Source organism: Heterocephalus glaber, unplaced genomic scaffold (assembly GCF_053883595.1).
Source record: "Heterocephalus glaber isolate CG9 unplaced genomic scaffold, H.glaber_assembly_v1.0 deba00001481, whole genome shotgun sequence".
NCBI classification, from domain to species: Eukaryota; Metazoa; Chordata; class Mammalia; order Rodentia; family Bathyergidae; genus Heterocephalus; species Heterocephalus glaber.
Window position 1 is genome coordinate 45,741,652 of NW_028258317.1, and position 25,972 is coordinate 45,767,623.

Below are 25,972 nucleotides of genomic sequence, written 5' to 3' on the forward strand. Positions count from 1 at the left end.
TAGGCTTATCTGTCCTTGTTCCCCACCTTAGGGAGAAAGCATTGTATCTTCTCCATTCATATAAAGCATTTTTGCTGGAAGTATGGAGTACATGTCTTTGTTCTGTTGAGAAGGTTCTGTTCTACTTCTAGTCTCCTGATAGCTTTTACCATGAACAGCTGTAGAATTTAGTCCAATACTTTTTCTAAAACTAGTGACAGGATCATATGGCTTTTTCCTTTCTTCTGTTAAAATGATGACTTTTGGGGGTGGATCTTCCAATGCTGAACCAACACTGCCATCCCTATAATAAAACCACTTTCTACATCCTGCCAGATCTGACTTCTAATAGTTTGTTTTGTTAAACAAATTTCTATGTTCATACTTTTTTCTTCTATTATCTTTATTCAGTTTTAGGATTAGCACAATGTTGATTTCCTAAAAAGAGGGGAGAAGTGTCCCTTTTTTTTTTCTGCTTTAAATGTCTGATATAATTTATCGGTTAAAATGTATACGAGCCTTACCCCTCTCGCAATGCTTGGTGTAGTCATATAAATTAACAAGGGGCTACAGTGCAAACACAGTGCATACAGCTAGGCTTTAAAATTTACACTGTGCTCAGCTAAATAAAGTTTCTTTCTTAACAATGATAAAAAAAAATGTATACGAGCCTGTTGTTGTCATAGAGGTACGTTTTCAAGCTAGGAATATACTTTCTTTAATAGGTGCTATTCAAATTTTATACTTCCTCCAGAGTTAGTGTCATTAATTTGTCTTCCAAGGAACTTCTTAGAAGTTGTTAAATTTATTTCAAAAAACATTTTTGTAATTTGCTTTCTATATCCTTTTAAATTCTGTAAAATCTGTGGTAATGTCTTCTAGATCTTGATACTGTAATTTTAAAAATGTATAATCGATATTGTGTAATAGGAAGTAAAGGTCTAAAGGAGCAGGGGAAGTGGGAGGGGTAGCGGAAAGGAAAGAAGGGAAAAGAAAAAATATGAGAAAAGGAAAAAAATGGAAACAAAGTCTTTGCAAATAGGGAAGGGTGGAGGGCGTGAAGGGAGGGCAAGGGAAGCGGGAAAAAAAATAAGAACCAAGATATTCATGTAATGGTACAAGATCCCAATGATGTATATAACTATTTTATACCTAAAATATAGCAATAAACTTAAAGGGGGGAAAAAACAAACATGCTTTAATGCTATATTAACTCTATTTAAATTAACAAGAATTAATGTCAAATTAACAAGTATTGATACAAATAAGCAAGTAATGGTAATATAAACAAGTAAACAATGGTCAGTAATAAGTTTATCGCTCTGTAAAGAAGCTTTCTTTCTACACTTTACATTTTCAAGTATATAAATGAATACTCCAAAGTTCTCAAAAATTTATAACAGCATACACTTTGATACATAAAGCAATTTTAGACTTGCTTTTGAACAAAAATATCTCTTTTTTGGCAACTTTAAGTTTTCCTCATTCTTCAAACTGGAGTCCACTGTAAATTTGCACTAGAATTCCATTTTTTTTAACAAATACAAATTATGTGAAATATCTAATAGAGGTAGATTATATTTAGCAATTCAAAAGGCAACCTAGATAATGATACCAGTTGCAATTAATTATTAAGAATCTTCTAGCTAGTAACAGCTGTGATATCGTCTCAGCACTGAGGAGACTGAGGCAGAAAAGATCAATTCTCATTTTTATAGATAAACACAAAGTAGCTCAAAAAGTACAGAAAATAATTTTAAAAGTAGCCTTTCCAACATCCGTGTTGGAAAAGAACCTGAACCAGAACCCTCTGATTCCAAATACCATCTATATTCTTCTTCTCATCTCTAAACTTGTACATGGTAACCAAGAGGTTTACCACTAAGCCCTAGCCCTAGCCCCTGACATGGATTTTGAAGAAGTGGAGGTAAACTGCTTAATAAGCAAAGGAGAAGTAGGATAAAACACGACTAAGTTCTCTTCACCTTGTATGAGTATCTCCCTGTATTCCTGTAGCACTTTGTTTAATCTTATTATTGCTTCTGTTAGGTTCACACATGTTCATTAGGTAGCAGTATGAAGTCCAAGAAACATTTAAGTAAAAAAGGAAAAAAATGAAACTAAGCCAGTTTGTGAGTTTTGGTTTACTACTGAATTTTGTACAAATTAAATCTTTTGGCTTTCTATTCTCATGAATGACAGGCATTCATGTCATTAAAGGCAAAAAAAAATAAAATAAATAAAATAAAGTGCTTCTATGGAATGATCAATTACTGGTCAAATTTACCAAAGTCTTGAGGAGGAAGTAACTTTCCACTAAGTCGATAAAATTAAAAATCAAAACCACAGTACAGTGGTACCTCAGTTCACAAACTTAATTTGTTGTATAATTTTGGAAAAGATGGCCACATTTACGTGTGGGAAAGATGGCCACTGTCATATTTGTCACCCAATGCAGAGTTTGCAAACAAAAACAAAATTTTGCCAAAAGCTTTTGTTTGCTAACCCAATTGTTTGCAAAAAAAAGTGTTCCTGAACTGAGGTACCACTGCATTCTGAAGTATATCGTAAAAAGTACAGAGAGATCTTAAATGAAAAATAAGATTCATGTATCTCAGAGATGCTTTGAAGGGCAATATTAGGTGGTACAGAAAACTGTTATTTCATAATTAGATTTAACAGGCATTTACTTGAATAAATTCCTTTGTGGAATTTCAAACATTGTAAGTGCTACAAAAGAAAATAACAATATGGCAGATAACCTGATGGGTTTGGAGTTTGTGGGGATAGGAACTTCAAGAGTACAGTCAGGTTGGGGATTTAGCTCAGTGGTTTCGCCGCCTGCTGCGCAAGAACAAGGACCCGAGTTCGATCTCCGGTACCAAAAAAAAAAAAGGGTACAGTCAATTATAGTGTTATTCTTTGCAACAAAATTTACCTAAGGCCTACAATTTCTTCTAAGAACACAGCTTAAGTCTTCCTATCCACAAAATTTCCCCATAAGCCAGAACTTTCTCCTGAAATACTGACTTTTCTTGACATTCATTTATTTGGCATTTGTCACATTATATTGCCATTAATTTAAATATTTACTCGTTATATCTTATACCTCTTAAGCACCAGTGTATAGTTACTGTCTTACAAACAATAGCAGATATAAGATAAACAATTATGATAACCAAGATGAATCCAATTATTATTCTAGATTTCCAAACCTGAAAATGACTTCAGAATGCGCTAGCTTGACCTGTGTGGAGTTCTGGTAGTCTAGGTGAACTCAGGCACTGAGAGGCTTTGTTTCTTTAACCAGTTTCTGTAAAGACTCAGATGATTGCCTTTCCCCACACCTCACATTTCAACCCTTGCAGACAATGCAATTATTTCCTTTGGGATGTAGGGTACCTGGGATAGAACCCCAGGCCTCTGGTATGCTAAGCATATACTCTATAAACAAACTACACTCCTGCCACTGTGTACTGGAATGCCCATAACAATGAAATTATTTCTAGGTGAAATAAAATATCTTGAATATGATTAAATATAGAGAAAGAGACTGCTAATCAAGTAACTGGTACCAACTGGCCCTCTAGAACAAACACACAAACAAAACCTAGACAAAATGTAAGAAGCAATTATATTCAGACATTAGATAACAAGCAGCAAAGAACTGTTATCACAAATAGAGGGAAACAAATAAGATTTTATAACTGAGGTCACTTTTCAGACTACCACGTGGGGGTGGAAGAATACAAGCATAGTATGGTAGTTTCACTAAATTGAGGAGAAAAAGATTAAAGCAGAAGCAGCAATTTGTGGAGCAGAGTACCAAAAAGCTGGCAGTTACACAAATCAAGAGCTCTAAAAATCTGTGTTCTCTCAAGTTTTACTGAATATCAAGCTATGCATACATATGCCGACAATCCACAAGGCCAGGCAAATAATAGCTACTAAGGTTTTAGGCTGCCAACTCATATAGGACTGAAAGACCTCCAGTTCTGAGTAGTTAAAGTGGGGACTTTGTTGAAGACCCAGGGCATTCAGGAGAGACCTCAGAAGGCTTAAGCTAGCCTAAAGTAAAGGTTCCATCCACCATAAAGAAATGATACCAATAAGCCTCAAAAGGATCAAGATCTCCAAGTAGGTTAACTGCCACCTAAAACTTATCTTTAAAGGACAGACACAAAAATCAGAAAACAATAATGTAATACTATGTCCAGTGTCCAATCTAAAATTACTAGACATGTGATTCTACTCCTAGGTATTTATTAGTAACTCTACTCCAGTAATTCTACTCCTAGGTATTTATTTACTCCTGAGATAGAGGACAAGGAGAAGGAAATGGGATTAGAATCTAAACTAGAAGACAAGGCTCACAGTTTCACTTTTTATATCCCTCTCATTTGATTTTTTAAAAAATAAAATGGTATTTATGGATTACCAATATGAAAATTTTAAAATGCAATGGGAACAGCATGTGAGGTCAGTTTCTTCTTGGGTATACATACAGGAGTACTGGAAAGTTGAAGGAAGCAGATTTATAGAACAGATGGTTGATCTGCGCTTGAAATCTAAGTGAGATAGCTTACTTACATTTTAAAAAAAGATAATGGGAAACACAGGCATTACATTACATAGAAATTGTGGATACAATGTGTTCTAGATGTGGGGAAAAAAACAGGCTTAAAATGCTGACCCAGAGAATTTGGACTTTCATGGAGAGCAATAAAAGTTCATGAGATTATTACATCTTTAGGTTTCTGTTTTCAAAAATAATCTGGTATTAATACAAAGGATAATTTTACTATGCAGTACAAAGATGCCGGAGAAAAGTAATTAGCTAGAAAATAAGCTTTTTCAATAGGCAAGGATAAGGGCTAGAAAAGTCCCTAATGAGACCAGTAAACATAAAACAGACAAACTCTAGAAACACTGGAGAAGTGTAATCAATCAATAAAACATGTGAAGTGAAGAGACAAAGAATCCAAGGTTTTCTACTTCATATAACTGTTTAAAAGATGATGGCAACTGCAATCAAGTTCAGAAAAGCAACGGTATGTTTGGCTTGGTAGGGGGCAGTGAGTAAGGTGAATGATGAAACATGATGAATTTGAAGCTGCCTACTGTGACATCTAAAATGAACCTGAAGCTCAAGAAAGAATTAGATCTAGACCTCATCTACATATACTGAAGAGCTTAAACCAGGGAGAACATGTGCAATAGAACTCAGAACAAACACTTGGGCATACTAAAGCATTGCATAGCTTTCTACTATTTAGTAATTTAGGGTGCTATTTAAAACTGCTGACAACTTCATGGAGAAAATGACATTAGCTTCACATATCAGATGAGTAAATGAAGTTCAAAAAAAGAAAGCAACATGACTAATCCTGAAAGCTAAGCCAAGACAGAAATTTTATGCAGGGAAATAGCAAATAAAAAATTCAGGGGTAAAATATAAAAGACAGATTAAGAAGATAAAATAATCTAGGAGAAAAGTGGTAAAACCCAAACTACAGTAGCATAGTTGGGGTTTAAAAAGAGATAATAAACCGTAAGGACCCGAGTTCGATCCCTGCTACCAAAAAAATAAAATAAATAAAAATAAAAAATAAAAAGAGATAACAGATATGAGGTTACACAAGGCAGAATGAAGCAGAATTGGTATAGATTTGCTGTGAATGAGCAATAAATAAATAGTGAGTGAATAAATTCTTAAGTACATGGCTATTTAGGAAAGAAGGGGGTTGGTTCTATATTTTTCCAGGATTAGGTTATTTAAAAATCAGAATGTAATGTTTCATTTTTACATTTGATAAAAATGCATTCCCTGATACTAATTATAAATTCTTTGCTAGGACCTAAAATTTATTCCTAATGTTTTCTTGTCAATTTTCTTTGCTAAATCTCACTAACCTGCTCTTACCCTGGGTCTGTGTTCTATTCTCAGTCTCATTGAGATCCTTTTTTATTTGTCATTTTCTCAGTGAAGACCCTGAAGACTCTTTCAGGCTGTGGTCTTACTTCTTAATCCTTTACTATGCTTTATTCTTCTGTATGAAATGTATCATTCAACCTGAATGTATTTATCATTCTCTACTAAGAGAATATAAGCTTCTATAAATAGGGGCTTAAAAACAATTTTTTTGGTCCTTTTTACTGCTGGATCTGTAGCATCTACAACAATTCTTGGGGCCTGTCAAAACTCAGTATTTCTTAAATGGGCAGATGATAGATCAAAGTAATACTCAGAGGAGTTTTCTAAAAGAGCTATTATCTGTATTGTCAGGTGTTTATAAAACAAAAAAATCCAAAAAACTGCAAATGATAACACACATGGCCTTCGGTCTGTTAATACCAATGTGCAGGGCTCTCTGAATTAGCAGATCTTTTAAAAATTTTTCATTGTTTAGACTGATATACCGTCTTTGGAAGTGTGGCTAATAACGGTCTTTTCACTACCAGGGCTTATACAATAATATTCTTACCAATCTAGTAGGTGCTCATACAATTATAATGAAACTAATGGATGCACGCAATATGCAAAACTTAACAGCTATACATCTACAAAATATATACACAGTGAAATCAAACCAGATGTGGTGTTCTGAGAGGCTCATAGAGAACAAAATCTATTAAGACCGGGCCGGGGATGTAGCTCAGTGGTGCCACGCCTGCCTCACAAGCTCAAGGTCCTGAGTTCGAGCCCCAATATAAAAAACAAAAACAAAAAACTGTTAAGATCACTAAGATATATTACCAAATTTATGAACTGAACACAAAACAAGGTATATATCAGAAATAAGGGGAAAAGCAATGAAAATGTACTCTAGAAAAAACTCAGAACTTAAAAGCAAAAACACAGTTACATACCACATATTTTGATGAAAGGTGAACTCCATACATAATGGTGCTCCTGAAAAATTGTAATGAGGGTGAAAAATTCCCACTGTCTAGTGATGTTGCAGCCTTCACACCATCACAACACAACACATTACTCAGGATATGTGGTGATGCTAAAATAAACGTCCTGAACTGCCAATTACATAAAACTGCATTTATAGTTTTTGTGTTTATTACCTGAAGATCTCAACACTGTACCTGTATAACCATATAAAAGCAAAAATGTCTGTACCTTTTTCATTTTTAGATATGTTAGATACACAAATATCATGATACAACTGCCTATAGTAGTCTGTACATTAACATGCTGTATAGGTTTGAAGACTAGGTTACAGCAGCTATATATGTATAATAGGCTATAACATCTAAGTCTAAGTACGCTATAACATATGTTGAAGAACACTTTCAGGTCTATAAGTAATTCAGATCTTTTTCTCCTCTAAATTTGATGTGATTTAGTGAATGCCTTTTTTTTTTTTTCTTTTTATAAAACAGGGTCTCACTGTAGTTTACGCTGGTCTTGAACTCACTATGTAAAACAGGCTGGCCTCAAACTTGCTGCCACAATCCTCCTGCCTCAGTCTTCTGAGTGCTGGGATTACAGGCGTGTTCCACCACACCAGGCCAATTTAGCAAATGCTTCTCCTAATAATGTAGAATTCTCCTACAAGGAAGTTAGATTTCTGGAAATAAACTGTGTTAAAATTAGAAACTGTTAACCTCTGTTAGTCTCTTCTTTTCCAGATAGCACTAACTCATTAACAGTGAGCTGGTAAGAAGTTTCCTGAGTGTAAGAAAATATATTGGGGAAGAAAGAGGTAAAGGGGAAGGAGATTTGAGCTTTGTCACCTATTGGAGTGACTTTTTTTCTTTTTTTGAGATAGGGCCTCATGATGTACTTCAGGCTGATGTTGAACTCACAATATTTCCCAGGCTGGCCTCAAACTCGCAGTGATCCTCCTGCCTCAGCCTCCCGAGTGCTGGGATTACTGGCCTGTGCTACCATTCCTGGCTTGGAGTGATTTTCTTTCAGTAAAGATAATATATCTTTAATATTTGATAAATAAATGTACCAAATTTTAGTACCATAACTTTCTTTTGGTGGTGTTGGATATCAAATTCAGGGCTTCTACATGCTAGACAAGCACTTCTACTAATAAGCCATACCCTTGGTCCAATCAACTTTTTAAAAACTGAGAACTCTGCCAGATGTGGTGGCACATGATTGTAAATCCAGCACTTGAGAGGCTAAGGCAGGAAGATCTTGAGAGGCCAGTGTGGACTACATAGTGGATTTGAAGCTAGCCTCAGCCACATAGTGAGACCCTGTCTCAAAAAAAACAAAATAAAAGAAATTCAACTACAATAAAAAAACTGAGAACCTTGGCCTTAGTAACGCTGGTCTCTTAACAAGAAATAGTAATGGTAGAAAGAAAAAAGAGACAAACTTGTTGAAATTATTTTGATGAAATTATTATGATGAAATTAAATATGATTCTCAGGCATAGTGGTGCATGCCTGTAATCCCAGCACTGGGGAGGCTGAGGTAGAACTGCTGTGAGTTCGAGGCCAGCCTAGATTACAGAGTGAGTTCAAGGACAGCCTGAACTACAGCAAGACCCTGTCTCAAAAATCTTAAAAAAAAAAGAAATTAAATATGATTAGCAATTTTCAGATCTACTAAATTCATATTTAAACAGATGAACACATTCCAAAGTTGAACACAAATTATGTCTGATTTATCCTTAACATAGATTCCTTCATTAATTGCACTGTAAATACCAAAACATAAAAAACTAAGATGACCTTAAGCCACTCTGCACACTGATCTGTCACTAATGAGATATTCTGATATAGAATGTAATTTACAAAGATACATTAAAAAATCATTTACCAAAGATTAAGTGACCTTTGAGGTAAAAAAAAAAAAAAAAAGGAGCCATTTAATAAAGACTTTTACCACTGTTGAAGACTGACTGCTTATATCTACAAGAAGGATGCTAGAAATAACACTAAGTGAAAACTGTAGAGAGACATCTGGCCTGTGTTCTCAGGTGGTGCAATATGGAAAATTATATGTAGTCTGAGGTTAAGATGCTATCAAATAATACAGGAAAGCTGAGATACTCCAAAAAAACTCATGTGATGAACTCTTAGAAAAGATAAAAAGAGACAATAGTATTTCTATAATTGAGGAAAGAACTTAATTATGTTGTTTTTGTTCTTTAGGACTATTATAAGTCACTCTAGGTTATTTCTCCTTTTTCCTATTGCCTGTACCCCAAATAAATCCCAAAATAGTAGATGGATGGATGTGGCACAAACAAGACTGAGGCAGTATAGTATTGGTGGTTAAAAACACAGACTCTGGAAATATAACACTTATCTCTGAATCCTGGCTGTACCATTCATTCTCATGCAATTATGGGTGAGTTACTATGTCCCTCTGTATAGCAATTTGTATAATAATTGTACCTAATTACCTCACAGGGATTAACTGAGAATTAACTAGGGCTTAGAGCAACGTCTTTAAAGGTAAGTGTCTATAATGGCACAAATAACATTATCACAGTCAAAGCCAAACGTTTTTCCTTTACTCAAACCCATATATGTCTGTTTTCTCAGGTTTTAAAAACATGAACTCCTAAACTAAAGAAGGTATTTTTACTTACAATTTACAAGTGGGTTCTTCAGAAAAACCAAGATACTTGCTAACCTAAGTAACTTATCAGAAAGTAATCCAATATACAAGTATACAATAGGCTAACTCTAATCTACAAAACTTTTGTATAGATTTTGATTTTATTCAGCACTTACTAGAAGTTATATTCTATCAAAAAAGCACATTATCAAGTAAATAAAAATGTATGTACATATATTTTTAATATCTTAAAATCTTAAAAATGAAGTAAAATTCTGATGACGGAAAAACATATTGGGGCAAAAACAGTGGTCTTCTATTAATTAGGGAGGGAGTACTATATTGGCCAGGGGCTTGGGAGGAAGAACTTCTGTAATTTCCTTAATTCCTAAGATGTAAGCTCTCAAACTGTAAAAAACAAAGCAAAAAAACAAAAAGGCTTCTTAACCATACATATTCCTTGGTTTTATCCTCAGAGATTCAAATTTAATCATGTCTGAAATAGGGCTGATAGGAAATCTGGCCCTACAAACACAGGTTTGTTTTGTTTGTTGTTTTGTTCTTTGAGACAGAGTTTTGCCATGTACTTCAGGTTGTCTCTGAACTCACCATGTATCCCAGGCTGGCCTTGAACTCAACATCAATCCTCCCGCCCCAGCCTCCTGAGGGCTGGGATCACAGGTGTGCGCCACCATAGTTATTTGGTATTTAAAATTCCCCAAAGACTCCTCTGAACTACATAATTTGCTAGTGAAGTATAACTGAACAATACAAGGATCTTTTGAAAGTAATAATGTTATTCCTACCAGATTTGAATTTATTTACAAAGTAACAATTACTGAACCATTGGTGTTTGAAAGTTTTGTAAACTTAAAGATGTGGTGACTCAAGCCTGTAATCCCACTACTGTGGGAGGCCGAGACAGGAAGACTGCAAATTCAAGGCCAGCCTGGGCAATTTACCAAAACCCTATCTCAAAATAAAAAATAAAAGGAGCCTGGGATATAGTTCAGTACAAAGGTGCTGCTGGCTTCAATCCCCACTACCACTGATTTTTAAAAATCAATAGTATCAACGATATCAGAAAATGAATTCAAACTATAAGAATTATACATATATGGCAGATCAAATTAATAATATAAAAAATCACTTTTTAATAAATAGTGGAACAGGCACAACATTCAGTTGAATGAAAGTTTGCCTTTGATCTATACATCACACCATATGCTGCCATAAACCTCAGCTGGATTAGAGCTAAACACAAAAAGCTAAAAAAGAACAGAATGTCCTATTTATGCCAGCTGAGGAAGATGGTGCGATTCATTGTTTTGAAGGAGAAAGAGGATATCAGAATTAAAATAAATGTTACACATACATTTAGGGATTGAACCCAATGCCTTTGCACTGAGCTACATTTTCCAGCCTTTTTTTTCTTTCTTTTTTTTTTTTTTTAAATTTTTGAGACAGGATCTTGCCAAGTTGCTAAACTGCCCAGGTTGGGCTCAAACCTGAGATCCTGGGCCAGGGATTTAGCTCAGTGGTTCTGCTGCCTGCCTCAAAAGCACAAGGTCCCGAGTTCAATCCCTGGTACTAAAAAAACAAACAAACAAACCTGAGATCTTCCTGCCTCGGCCTCCCAGAGCACTAGGACCACAGGCATTTGCCATTGTGTCTGGCCATTTAATATGTATTAAGACAATGGATACATGCAAACTTGCTGTGTTTCAAGTTTTTACATACTAGAGGTCATCATCATATGAGTGGGTATGCTGTCAAATTGACTCACTTTTATGGGACTGTGGAATAAATCTTTTCCTGTCATTTCTAGGCATTTGTTTTATCTTGAGGGTGTCCTTATTAGAAAATCCAAGCCCATGCATATCTGTCACATTAAATTATGCAAGGGAGTACACATACGCACTGTTTTCAATTAAGTATTGGGTAAGGCTCAAAAGCAACTGTTTGGAGCACATTCTCATTATGGTGTCCTAGCCAAGTGCATCATAACAAGGGAAAACATCATGCAGAAGTAATGTCATTATAAATGGTATCAGCATGAACCATAAGTTTTGATCACTACTTCTCTGACTTTACATCTACTAGGTATGTAAACAGTTATCAATTCTCATTGATGAATCAATTTTTTCTGATTTGTAATGTTTGATTTTTTTAATAATGTATAACTTTATTATCATTCACTAAACACACACATATACAAAATTAAAATTATTCAAAGAAAAGCAATGCGAGGGAAAAAAAAACTATAATAATATTCAAATATAATCGAACTCAACCAAAGCAAAACTGAAAAGTACTTAAACATTGGTCCATGTAATTTAAAAAAAATATCTCAAGCATTAACAAGACATCAGAAGATGTGATTTGCTTTAGAAAGATTTTTAAAACTAATATTGAACAAATAGTGGTCTGGAGAAAAAATTCTAATTAATTAGTAGACTCCACATAGGCCAAAATTTTTTTTAATTTAAATTTCAATACAGTCATGCGACACATGATGGAAATATAATCTGAGAAATATGTTATTAGGCAATTTCATTCATGTGTATTGCAAAATACCACACAGAGTGCCAACTTCTAAGTGCAAACTGAAAAGGTATACCTCAATCATCTGTGATGGCCCCTTGACATTATCCAAATACGCAGTTAAACATGAGATACATGAGGCTACCACTGGCATAGCAGCACACTGTTTTGCAATAAACTCTTTTATATAAGTAGGATTATGCTCTAAAGGGTGAAAAGCACAGCATGTTATGATAACTACCTAAAACAGTAACAGTCATTTACCACACTATCAAGTACTGTGCACTAAACATAGTTGTATGTGCTTCTTCTGGAAACATACCCTCCTCTCCTTTGATCTCAGTGACTCTTCCTTCCCAACGCACTAATGAGCTCCAGCCTAGTCTCTATCTACATCTCTTCCTATAGTTTTAAACACAATCTATATATGGATTTTTTCCAGATTCCAGCCTGTAACCTGATCTCTCCCCTTCCCCTCCTGCTACCCCTACCCCTTTGAACCTTTTCTTCTTAAACCTCGGTAGCTCGGCACGAGGAATCAACAACTGGGATCTCATCTTATTAAAAAGCTTCTGCACTGCAAGAGAAACCACCAACAGAGCTAAGAGACAACCTACAATGTTGGAAAAAAAATTTCAGCAGCTGCACCCTAGACAAAGGACTACTATCTAGAATATGTAAAGAACTAAAAAAATCAGAACCCCCAGAATTCAAAAATGGGCATCTAAAATATACAGACATTTCTTAGACAAAGTAAAAGCATTAATAAATATACGAAAAAATGTTCAACATCACTGGTTATTCAAAAGATGCAGATGAAAACAACACTGAGATTCCACCTCACCCCAGAAAGAATGGCTGTTATAAAGAAATCATCCAATAACAAATGCTGGCGGGGGTGTGGGAAGAAAGGAACCCTTCTCCATTGTTGGTGGGAGTGCAGACTGGTGCAACCACTGTGGAAATCAGCATGGAGATGCCTCAAAGAATTAGGACTAGAGGTCCCATTTGACCCAGCTATCCCCCTGCTGGGTATCTTCCCAAAAGAATTAAAAGAATCATACCAGTGACACATGTGCACCCATGTTTATAGCGGCACAGTTTGTAATAGCTAAAGCCTGGAAACAATCCAAGTGCCCATCAACTGGAGACTGGATAAAGAAGATGTGGTTTTTTTATAAAATGGAGTACTACTCAGCCATAAAGAACGAGACACTAGAGACATTTATAGCTAAATGGATGCATATTGAGGCCATCCTCTTAAGTGAAATAAATAAGACATGCATGTGTAAATACCGAATAGTTTCTCTAGTGTGAGAAACTGAAAGTGTAATTAAGGATTAAAATGATTAAAACGAATAATGGATAATTTGAAATACGAAGAAAAGGTTCATGTTTTGAGAAATCATGAGTTCATTTTTGCCTTGAATTTTTCAAATCCACTGATTTTAACTACATTAAATATAATTTCCTGGGATTTTTCTGTTTGTTTGATCTTTTTTTTGTTTTTGTTTTTGATTTTTTGTTTTGCAGTGCTAGGGATTGAATCTAGGCTGTTTGCACTAAGCTATATCCCCAGCCCTTTTAATTTTTTGAGACAGAGTCTCTCTAGGTTGCTATATTATTCAGGTTGGCCCTACACTTGTGATCCTCCTGCCTGTGCCTACCAAAATGCTGGGATTACAGGTGGGCATTACCACACCTGGGTATAATTTCCATATTTCAAAAATTTTAGAAAGATTCAATACTTTCACTAACAGAGTACTAATTTTAAAACATAAATACTTTATATACTGACGGTGAGTTTAAAAAAATTGAATTTGATGTATTATTTTATTTGGATAGTTCTGGGATTGAACAGTTTCTCTTATATTTTTAGTCACTATTTCCTCTTATAAAACTGATTTTACCTATTTATTTATTACAGTCTGTGTGTTTAGTAGCAATTTATATAAAAACAGTAAACCTTGACTCTACTTCCTAGAAATATTATCCCTAGGCTTGTTACTTGCTTTATTAATGTTTTTTCTTTCTGTTAGTCTTCAGAAATTTAAATTTCAAATAACAATACCTATTTTTCTCATTAATTTCTTATATACCTAATAAATTCTGGATGTCTTCTACCATCTAGAAATGTGATACTCATTTATATTTAGCTTTTTTTTTCTCTTTTGGTTTTTTGAGACATGGGTCTTACTATGTGGCCCAGGCTGGCCTCGAACTTGTCGCAATCCTATCTCAACCTCTCAAGTGCTGAGACTACGGGTATGCATTACCACACTCACCTTATATCTAGCTTTATTGCACAGACTTTTATTGAAAAAACAAAAGATGTCATGCTTTAAAATTGTATATTCTTTTATTCTAAAAGTAAAGCACGTTATGAAGAAAAATGAAAAATATATACAGCTTGATACTGTATTAGAAGGGAATTCACAGAGCATAACTGTAGTTTTTCTATTTGCTGGGGAAGATTCCCAGCAACTGAGAAGGGGGCACAGTCATTCTGTCTTCATTTCTGTACTGGCTGTAATGTGACTGACTAGGACATAAAAAGCAGCACGTTTCTAGCATTAATTTCAATGTTTCATATTTTGCTAGTGCTAAATAAAACAAAATTGTCATTAGACAAAAATGCTCAACAGCATCTTGGGACTGAGCGGATAATTAGATTCTTCAGTCTGATGTTTTGAGCTCTGGATTTTGTTTTTTGTTTGTATGTTACGGTGGGTGTCTAAGGTTTAGATAATAATTGTTGCTGGAAAACTTCAGCTATCTAGCTTCCTGTTATGTCAATATGAAAGAGTCACGGCTGATGTAGTCCTCTTCTCTCAAATCCATAGTTGTGCCCAAATACAAGTTAATCTGTATAAAGCTGTAGATATTGGACACTATTTATTTATGCTTCAAGCATGTCTTGTTTTATACAATTTTTAAAAATGTTCTGCTTAACTTACTTGAAATAAATACCTAAAAGCATATCAATGGCTCATACTCCTTGGGGAGAGTAAAAAGAAATGACTGATGCCAATATGAAGAGTCTAAAGACTAATCCTATATCTAACCCTTTTCTTTTCATGCACCTGACCTACCAGTGTTTATGCCTAAGGCCAATATGAGAGGGAAGAGAAATAGTTAGAATTAGTTCTGTGATATGGTGTTTCTGTCCTTTTTCCTGTTTTAGTGCTTTTGTAGCTGAACTTACCAGAATAACATTACAATGGCATTTTCAGTCTCAGTGGAAAGTGGACTAGCCAATGGTTGATGTAAACATTTAAAAGGTTATGAGCATTAAAATTATAAATATTAGTATCTTGCTGAATTCTTCCCAAAAATGGTGGTGATCAAATATGCCATCTTTTTCAGGATTAATTCTAAAACTGAGGAAATGGGTAGATTTTCTCATTTCTTTCTTACCCAACCAGTCCCAAATCTTTTGCCTCTGAAATTTTTTGTGAAAAATTGCCGCATGGTAGCATTATTCAGATTTTAATGCCAAAAAACACTTTATAAATATTTGTATAGTATGTTTAAAGGAGGTTTTGAATATTTACATCAAATTAAATATGGAACTGTCTTAATGGATGTTTATAGTGGAAATAAATGTGTGGTAGACAGCCATTTCAAAGACATGTTAACCCATTTCTTTAGATGTTATTAGGTTTAAGAACCATTTCAAATTATTTTGCTGAAAGTTTAGACTACATAAAGTAATGAATCCATAAAATGTGGCAACTTAAAACATGTTGAAAGATGTTAAAGTAGTGCATTTTCCTCTTAAGAGTAACATTCTGGAAGTTATTATACATCAATGATGCAATCTTTTTTAAAGTCAGTTTTTCTTAAAAGGTATATTTTATGTTAACATGTAATCAGTTAACTAGATTTTGCCTGGTAAACTAAGTGCTTTTATATTTCAAGTTGACTTTAAAAAGCCATGAGTGGTCCTCCAAGTTTATAAACTCTCCGGTGACTAGTAGCATCGTGTTCAGTTATGGAATCTAGAATTAAAACACCTTGTATTGTCTGGTTTTAAGTGTCCCAGAGTTTTAAAGCATAAAGAGTAACATTTTATCTTAAAGTTACATTTCCCATTTGTTGTGTACATGTTTTATGAGGAACATTTAACATTACCCTCCAAGTCAGTTCTATGCATAATCATTTACCAAATAGTGCTAAGAAGGTTTCTTCAAGGAAGCATTCTGTGCTGTGCTATGATGCAGTGTCATCTTGCTGCTTGACAAATAGGTTTGTAAGGAATTAGAACCATGTGTGTTAACAGTACCTTTGTATAACAAGATGTAAATTAAAGATGAAGAATGTGCATAAATTATCATTTCAGTGTTTTTAAAATCGGTTTTCAAATTAAAGCTGTGGTTTGTACATTTTAACTTTCATGGCACAGAATAAATTAAAATGAAAACAAAACAAAAAATTATATATATACATATACAGCTACATAGTTTAAAGAGCAAAAGTCCATGTTCCTCCAAATTTTAGTAAAGAGATAATAACTGTCTCAAGTATTGTTTTCTATGCATACACAAAAACACAGGCAAAACTTATATTTCACTTCCTCCCCTCATGAGCTCTTAGCTCCTCCCTAATTAAGACTAGAGAATGGTAAAGATGGAATATATATTCAAATAGTAATTTGAAATGCCTAAGAAAGGATATAACACATTCCTCAAAATTCCAAAGCTTATTTATAGAATTCTTTATTCAAGAAATGACACTATTTTAGAAATGGTAGTTTAATAACTTCAGACAACTCAAAATGACAATGTTTTTCTCAATAATAAGGATACTAATCAAATGTTACAAAAATAAAAGCTCATAACTTACTTGGGATACACTGGTTCATAAAGGTATTTGTCCCCTCTTGAAGATGTAATATGAAAAAATAAGATGTAGCCATTTGCCGTCTGAAAGAGAAATTTTATCAATTATGAATTAAAGAATACAGCTAGGACTGTCACCCTAAATTTTAACTTTGTATGTTCTCACTGTGAGAACAATCTCACTCTTAAGAAACTTCTTTTGAAAATGTTCCAATGAGAAGGGGAACAAGGGGCGGGGGAAGGAAAAAAAAGAATAGAAGGAGAAAAATGGAAACAAAGCTTTGGTAAATGAGGAAGGGAAAGGAGGTTAAAAGGAGAGGAAGGGAATGGGTAAAAAAGAAGAATCAAGATATGTTATGTACAGGTACAAATTCCCTATAATGAATGTGATCATTGTATGTATCAAAAGTTTACCAGTAAAATTAATTTTAAAAAAGAAACTTCCTTTAAAGGAGCCTAACTATGCAAATGAAACTTCTTTTGTTTTAATATAACCCATTATGGAAAGAAAAGTTTTTACAGATTTGAAAATATTTCCTAAAGATTTAATTGAAATTAATATTTCATAAACTATTATAACCTCAAATAGTTAATTATTCAATAGTAGACGAAAGATTATTTTACAAAATACACAGAATGTTATAAATACTACAATAATATGGCAGATAATTATTCCAAGATGTAAAGCAACACCACCGAACAGTAACAGTATGTAAAAATGCTTGATTGTCCTCAGAATTTAAATAGTATTAATTTCAAACTAGCATACATATATTCTTCAAAATCAATTTTTTGTTCTCTGATTTATTATAAAATACAGCCTATGATACAAAAGAAAAACAAAGCAAGGCTTTAATTTCCCAAAATTGAACACCAGCTAATTAAAGCTAACCTCTAATTTCCAAAGTATGAACATTCGAGCATCAAATCTGAACATTATGTTTGTAAGTTAACGAAACATCTTTAGAACAGAAATTGTATTAAAAACAAACTGCTATTATATGATCATGGCATAATCTGTGACTTGTGGAGCTCAACCATTTCATGTTTATATAAATACTGTATAAAAAATACTATATATGGCCATTTCTAACCAAATATTTTCAAGCTTAAGTATGAAGTGTTAAATGTTTTCCCCCAAAGTATTTTATACTAACAGTGAATTCCTATTATTTTGGAGGTGGTTGGGTATCTACTCAAACCAGAGCCAAAGAAAATAAAAGGAATTATCCAAGGTTTCAAATTTCTTTCCTTCCTGTTTTTCACTTAACAGAACGACAAAGCCAGGTTTGTCTTTTAACTACAAACTTTACTATTTTGTATGTATTCTGAAAAAATATAGTTCAACTTATTAGGCTACAAAAGAAAAAGGGTAAGGTCGGGGGTTTAGCTCAGTGGCACTGTGCCTGTCTCACAAGCACACGGTCCTGAGTTCAATCCCTGGTACCAAAAAAGCAGGGGTGAGGCGTAAAGACTATTCAGGTGAGATCATCTTTCTAATTCTTCATGGGTAATTTTATGTTCTTGCCATACAGAGAACATGGAAGCAAAAGGAAAATGGTTTCAAATCAAACCATAGTAAACATTAAACACATACACAGAATGACTGCTCAAAAATTTTAAACTCTGGCACCTTATTTGGGCTGAAAAATGAACACAGTATGGTCTTGTACTGAATATAGACAACATTAATACATAAATTCTATCTAGAGTAGCAATCACTCAAGGCCAAAAGTTCAATATTTCAGAGAATTAAGTGATAATAATACATTCAGAAGTCTAATAAGTGCTTAGAAGACTACAATGTCAAGGAGAATATAGCATCATTTTTCACAGCATTTGGAAACTTTATATATATAATATACTAGATAAAAACAGAAATGTCTTGATTTACTATTTTGTTACTTTTATCAATCATCTTAACTAAATATTTCACACTTTGTATATATACCAAATGTTATATACTTCTCAGATTTCAGTATCTATCACTGATATTTCATAAATAGTTCTGCCTTTGAACAAATTAAAAAATCTTGGTACTAAATTGTTATTCTTTAAAAAGTAGCTTCTTAATGTATATACTAAATCTGCCACTAGGCGGTGTTACAAGAGTGCATTCGCTTCATGCTACTAAAGTACTGCAAAGCAAGCATGTAACTATTGCCTAACTTGTAGGTCACAATCCCAATACCTTTTTTCTAACATGAATACAAGGGGTGATCAAAAGATATAGTAATGTTTCAATTTTTAAAACATTTACTACAGTAAACAACAGATTGCCAAGAACAAGGGGTAAGTGTAATCAAAGTGAGGGGGACTATTTTGAGTATTCTGAGGGGGATTAATGGCAATATATCTTTTAAGTACTGTAATAATTTTTATATGTAAACATTCTTTTTTTAATCACACCACATATACATCCCAAAACAAAACTAATTTTTCTAACTAAATGAAAAAAATAAAGAACCCTAGAATTTTTTTCCTGTTGTCATCACCTATTTCAAATGTGGTTTACTTCTTTTACTTTTCTTTTTTTTTTGATACCTGGGATCAAACTCAGGACTTTGCGCTTATGACACAGGCGGCGGAACCACTGAGCTAAATCCCTGGCCCTATTTCTTTTATTTTTCTATAGGACAATATCATGTATCTGGCTCTAATGACCTGAACAATGTACTGCAAAGATCAGCATATTAATTTAAGATATAAAGGTCAGATGACTAAGATACGTGTCTTATATTCTCATATCAGGCTTCAAATAAAGAAGCAAGAGACTAGCGCTTTTAAATTCTTCATATTACTGTGTAAATGACATTTTTATACGTTTGAAATATGAAAATACATAGTATTAGCCCAAAATATCACTTTTCAAAGACAATAACATTTTGTATCAATTTTCAGACTTGGTACATATATATATATATATATGTATACTTCAATGGGAAACAATAAAGTTACAAATCAAAAGCACTCTCAAACATAGGTGATAATTTTTTACATAAATACTCATCACATTGTTTTATACCAGGTTTCTGCTTCTAATCAAAATGTATTAAACAGAAGTTGATCAATGTTCCTATCTTAAATAAGACCAAAAACAACAGCAACCCTCCCGCCAAAACAAAAAAACTCCAAACAAAATATTTGAAATGATTTTCAACACATACATCAACTAATGAAGGCTGGTTATCCTTGACAGATGGGAAACAAAAGTTAGCTCTACCCTTCTTACCCAGCTGACTGACTTTTGAGATTTGCAGCACAACAGTGAGAAAGATTATTGAGGCAGAGCCTAGTAGACTCCCAGAATTGAAGAAATAAAGCTGAAGAAATAAACTGAATGGAAGAAATAAAGTCCTGGAAGAAAAAGGCAGTGAGAAATCAGGTAACAAAGTACCAGAGAGAAAAAGAACTACTCATAGAAATGACTGAAGGGTACAAATAAGGATATGCACATGAGGAAACTACTGAGAATAAGAGAAAGGACAATCCAAAAAGACTGGTAAAGAAAACAGTACATGGTACTCAAACTAATCATGGGACTACTATCTGTTCCACAAGCAAGAGTAAAGAAGGTCATAATTCAGAGTGCTGGGTAGAATACTCAGAAAGTTAGTCACCAGACATTCCTATAGTAATTCTAGAAAAGTACTGCCTTAGGAGTGAGGATGAGTGCAAGATTAAGCACTACTCTGAATCCACAAAACAAAGTTTTAAATACAACATGAACAGATCAAACTATTTCCAAGTAACTTAATGGCATACCAGGAAGATTAGCACCGCAAAAATACTCAGCACATAACCAAGTAAAATCACAATGCCTAGCATCTAATGAAAAGATAATCACACATGCAGACTCAGGAAAATAGCAGACATAATGAGGAGGAAAATCAACCAATCAAAATCCAGAATATGGCTCGGAATTTAGCTCAGTGACACCATGCCTGCCTTGCAAGCGCAAGGTCCTGAGTTCAATCCCCAGTACCAAAAGAATAAAAAAAAAAAATCCGAAATGTTGAAATTAGCACAAAAAGGCATTAAAACAGTACTATGTTCCAAGTAACATTAAAACAGTTACCAAATTCCTTGTCTTGAAAGGTTAGAAAAATACAGAAAACCCAAATAGACTGTAGAGATAAATATATGAGATGAAAAATACATGGGAGAGGATTAATGGTAGGTTAGACACTACAGAAAAACATTACTGATCCTAAAACTGCAACAATAAAATTAATAATAAAACACAAAAAAGAACAAAGTAAAAGAGAAAAAGACAAAGAATTATTGAAGGATTTCAGGTGGCCTAATAGATACATATGGATATGTATGTAAATACATACACATATTTATATATACACTGATGTGTACATATGTGTATACATAGTCCCAAGTATTATTTCCATTAAATTTATTATTTCCTTCATTTAAATTTCTCTAGTGAACTTTTAAACACAGCAGTAATATATGCTGCAGTTTACATTATACGTAAAAGTATGTTCTCTGATCCCAATAGACTTAAACAAGAGCCCAATAAAGGATAATCTTGGAAAATCTTCAAGTTTTGAAGATAATAGCATAAATAACTCATAGACCAAAGCAGAAATCAAAAAGGAAGTTTTAAAAATATAGCATATGACAATTTGTGGGATTCTATTAAAGCAGCACTTACTGGGAAATGTATAGCTTCAAATATCAATTTTTCTAATAAAAAAAACCAAGCCAATGACCTCAGCCTCTACATTAAATTAGAAACAAAAGAATTAATGAAACCCTAACAAAGCAAGGGGAAAAAAGCAAATAATACAGATCAGAGTGGAAGTCACTTAAAGAACACAAAAATATCAATGAATTTTTAAAGAAAATTTTTAAAGAAAATCACTAAAATGGAAATGTCTCTAATCATCAAGAAAAAAGGAAAGACTATACTATCAGAACTGAGACAAATAACATGACGATAGCCAGGGATTTAGCTCAGTGGTTCTGTCACCTGCCTTGCAAGTGCAAGGTCCTGAGTTTGATCCCAGGTACCAAAAAAACCAAAAAAACATGACTACAGATTCTAGAGACGGTAAAATAATGAGGTCAGGGAAGGATGGGGAAGAGTTGACAGATGGGCACTAAATACAGAGAGAAAACAGTAAAAAGTTCTGGTATGCTATTGCCCACAAGGTGAGTATAGGTACTGACAATGTACTATATATTTCAAAAAGCTAAAGAAAGGATTTTGAATGTCTTCACCATAAAGAAATAATAAATGTTTGAGGAGGTAGGTTTACCCTGACTTAAGCATTATACAATGTATACATGCATGCATGCAAACATCACATGGTATCCCATAAATATGTCAATTATTATGCTAAGTATCAGTTAAAATATATTTAAATAACATCTATCTATCTATCTAAACCAAGTCATATTATGAGTAAATTTGGTAGTAATTCTGAAAAATTGGATGAGATGGACAAATTCCTTGAAAGACAGAAACTACCAAAGCTCACTGAAAAGAAATGCCCTGAATAGCCCTATTTCTGTGAAATAGATTGAAAGTCTAATTCAAGTCCCTCTCACAAAGAAAATTCAGATAGCATCACTGGTAAATACTACCAGATATTTAAGAAATAATATCAATTCAATACAAATGATCCCAGAAAACCAAAGAAGGAACACTTGAAATCTAATTTTATTAGCTTTATTCTCATACCAAACTAGACAAAAGCATTATAAGAAACAACTAAGAGTGGTCCCAAGATGACAGATTAGAAGTACCCAGCATTTGGGGGAAATGAAATCAAAACAACTGGAAGGCAGCTACTCTTTGAGGGAAGGCCCTGAAGTTTAGTTATAAACTGACTTGGAAAAATAAAAAACAGAGGCTTTGGAGAAAGGAACAGAGTGAGAACATACTCCAGTACCAAACGCCCAGAGTTGTGGCAGAGGAAGCAGCAGAGGCAAAAGGAAAAAATGAGGACAAGAGCCAGAAAACATAATTAGAATAGGTTTTAACACCATGCAGAAGTGCAATCTAAACAATGTAGCTAGAATCTGCATAGCATCATGGCATCAGGGTAGTACTCTATCTTCTAAGACATAATCAGTGTAGTATCAAGGAATATCTTAAAAAGTTCTTGTATAAATATACTGCTTCAGGAATCAAAGATCCCCACGTTTTCTTCTGAGAAATGGAAGCAAAAGACATTCTATTGATCCAGCATGTAGTGGCCTTGGGAGTTACTTTGGCTATGGAGAAAAATTTCTGAAAAAACTACCCCTGAGAGGTCTATGTGGTCATTAGTTTGTTGGTGATATGTAGGGAAAGATCATTTTCCATTTGGGACTGTCAACTTGTGAAGCCCATTGTGGAAGTTCTGGGTGAAGCCAACAGTTGCACGTGATCTCCTGTGGGAACTAAGATTCAGAACACGGGAGCCAAGGGGAAGAGTATGTACAAGTTACACTGCCCCCGACACTTGATAGTTATAGCTCCACAGCATTTCCTCATCTTGAGAACAGGTATCAAGGAAGACAGCAAATGGCATCAGTTCTGTTCTAGCAGTGCACAGAGAACACTGTCACTGATGGTGGAAATTCTGCACTCTACCCCCATTAAGTACTGACTAGCACACCCAAGAGTTAATACAACTGGCTCCACGCACAACCCAACCCCTCTGGTTTCCTCTGGTAACAGAGAGGGAAAAAAGCAGGAACAACACACAGCCAATGATCTCGCCATAGGGCACAAAGCTCTATTCCACATAGGTTGAGGCTATCTTCTTTCTGTCTGTACAAATGACCTCCTTGGCAGAAAGAAAACAGCTGTCATTTTATTAAGACTTTCTTGATTTTCTTGATTATATCTATGTGGTTTGAAAATACACATGTGAGAAGATATATGTATAGTCCCACAATACAAAGACAGTTCAAAAAAAACAAACACAGTTCAATATGCAAAACCCAGTTATACATATTAATAAAAGAAAAACACACATGACCATCTCAGCTGATGCAGAGAAAGAATTTGACAAAATTCAACACTTTTATAATAAAAACACTCAACAGACTAAGAACAGAAAGAAACTACTTCAACATAATACAGTCCATATATGAAAAACCTAAAGCCAACATTATAGTCAATGTGAAATTAGAAGCTGTCAGGTGTGGGGGCAATGTGCCTATAATCCCAGCACCCTAGGAGGCTGAGGCAAGAAGATCACAAGTTCAAGACCAGCTTGGCCAACTTAGCAACTTAGGGGGTCTCTATCTCAAAACAAAAAATAAAAAGGACTGAGACTGTAGCTTAGTGGAAAGGCCTAAGGTTCAATCACCAGTCTTGAAAAAAGAAAAAGAGCCGGGGATTTAGCTCAGTGGTTCTGCTGCCTGCCTCGAAAGCGAAAGGTCCCGAGTTCTATCTCCGGTACTAAAAACAAAAGAAAGTCCAAAAAGCTTTTCCTTCAGATCAAGGTAAGGATGCCTACTTTTGCCACATATTAAACACAGAATTGGAAGTTCTATCCAGAAAATTAGCCAAGAAAATGAAGTAAAAGGCATCTGAATTTGAAAGGAGAATGTGAAATTACTTCTGTTCAAAGATTATGAGCTAAAGAATCCACAAAAATATTACTAAAGTTAATAATGAAGTCAGTGAAATTGAAACATAAAATCACACAAAAATCATCTATATACTTGCAATAAATCTGAAATGAAACTCTGCAACAATTCCACTTAAATAGCATCAAAAAGAATTTTTAAAAAGATAGGAATAAATTTAACCAAACAAGCAAAAGACTTGTACAAAATCTAAAACTACAAAATATGGCTTAAAAATTTAAAGACAAGACTTCTAGGAAGATGGCAGAGCAGTAAATAGCAAATGAGCCTCTCCAAGATTTGGAATCCAGACATTGGATTATAACAACTTGGGGAAGAAAAGGAGGGAGGTGGATCCCTGGGGCTCAGGAAGGATTTAAAGGGAAAATTGGAGTCCACAGAGAAAGTAAAGAGACAGACCTCAATGCAGAAAAAGGAGGTGGCAAACTGTACTTTCTGCCTGACTCCTGGATTGTGGTGAGAGGAGTCTTGGATCTATAGAGACAGTGGAGGCAGTTGACTCCTGAGGATTCCACAGAGAAATGCACCAGTGGAAGGGAGTAGTGGATGCTGTGAACTACAACAGCTGATGAGTGACTCCAGTCCAAGTGTCTGCCATATCCCTTGGAGAGGGTACTTTGCCAGACACCATTTTATGGACAGGCTGACTGAACCCAGGATTCGGATTCGGAGCAGCCGTGGGTTGGCTTCCTCCCAGGGCTCCTAGTGACTGGGTGAGGCACAATCTCAGGAGACACCTAGGGTCAGGGAGCAGAGCTCAGGCCAATAAGAAACGCCCAGAGGGTTGCAGGCTGAAAAACTCAGGCCTCAACTTCTCAACCAGAGGCCAGGATCAAGCTGAACTTCTGTGGAGTTAAAAGCACCAAAATCAGCACCCTGGACTATTTCCTATATCAGGCTTGCTGGGGTTATCATTGAAAGCACCAAAATCAACACCCTGCCCTGTAGGCTTGCTGGGGTCATCCAGCACGGATCTGAGCTCTGTCTGCCTCCTTTCTCAACCAGCAACAGTGGAGACATACTCTGAACTGGACACTACCACAAAATTGTAGAACCCAGAACGTAACCAGTCTTGAAATCACAGAGTAATTTTTTTTTTCATGAGTATGAACATTGTTCTTAGGCTTTTTTCTGTTTTGTATAGCTGTTTTTGTTTTTCTTTCTTTCTCTCCTGTCTTCATCAGTTTCCCAAAGCTCGGGTAATTTTCCTTTGTCCTTCAGCCTTGTTTCTAGTCTTTCTCCTATTTCTATTTTTTTCCTCTTAATCCTTTATAATTTTTCCCTCATGAGTTTAAAACTGCTTTATTAAGGGGATATTTACTGTATATAATTTTCTGATTTTAGGTTGTTATATAATTATAAAGTTGCAAATTAACAAGTTGCCACATTTTGTCATTTTCTAAACCGTGCTTGATACTATTGTTATTACTGATTGTACTACTATAACCAAAATGACATAGTT

General features: G+C 34.5%; 1 protein-coding gene across 6 annotated transcripts in view; it reads right to left on the reverse strand.

Moving 5' to 3' along the window:
* Ric1 (RIC1 partner of RAB6A GEF complex) overlaps positions 1-25,972 on the reverse strand; it is a 163,645-nt gene that overhangs the window by 67,954 nt on the left and 69,719 nt on the right. For 5 of the 6 annotated variants that reach the window (XM_087183990.1, XM_087183989.1, XM_087183988.1 and 2 more), the window contains one exon: positions 16,910-16,989. The exons of the other annotated variant lie outside the window; for it this stretch is intronic. In XM_087183990.1, the coding sequence (XP_087040116.1) occupies positions 16,910-16,989 (80 nt within the window). The remainder of the gene's footprint in view (positions 1-16,909; positions 16,990-25,972) is intronic. 6 annotated transcript variants of the gene reach the window in all.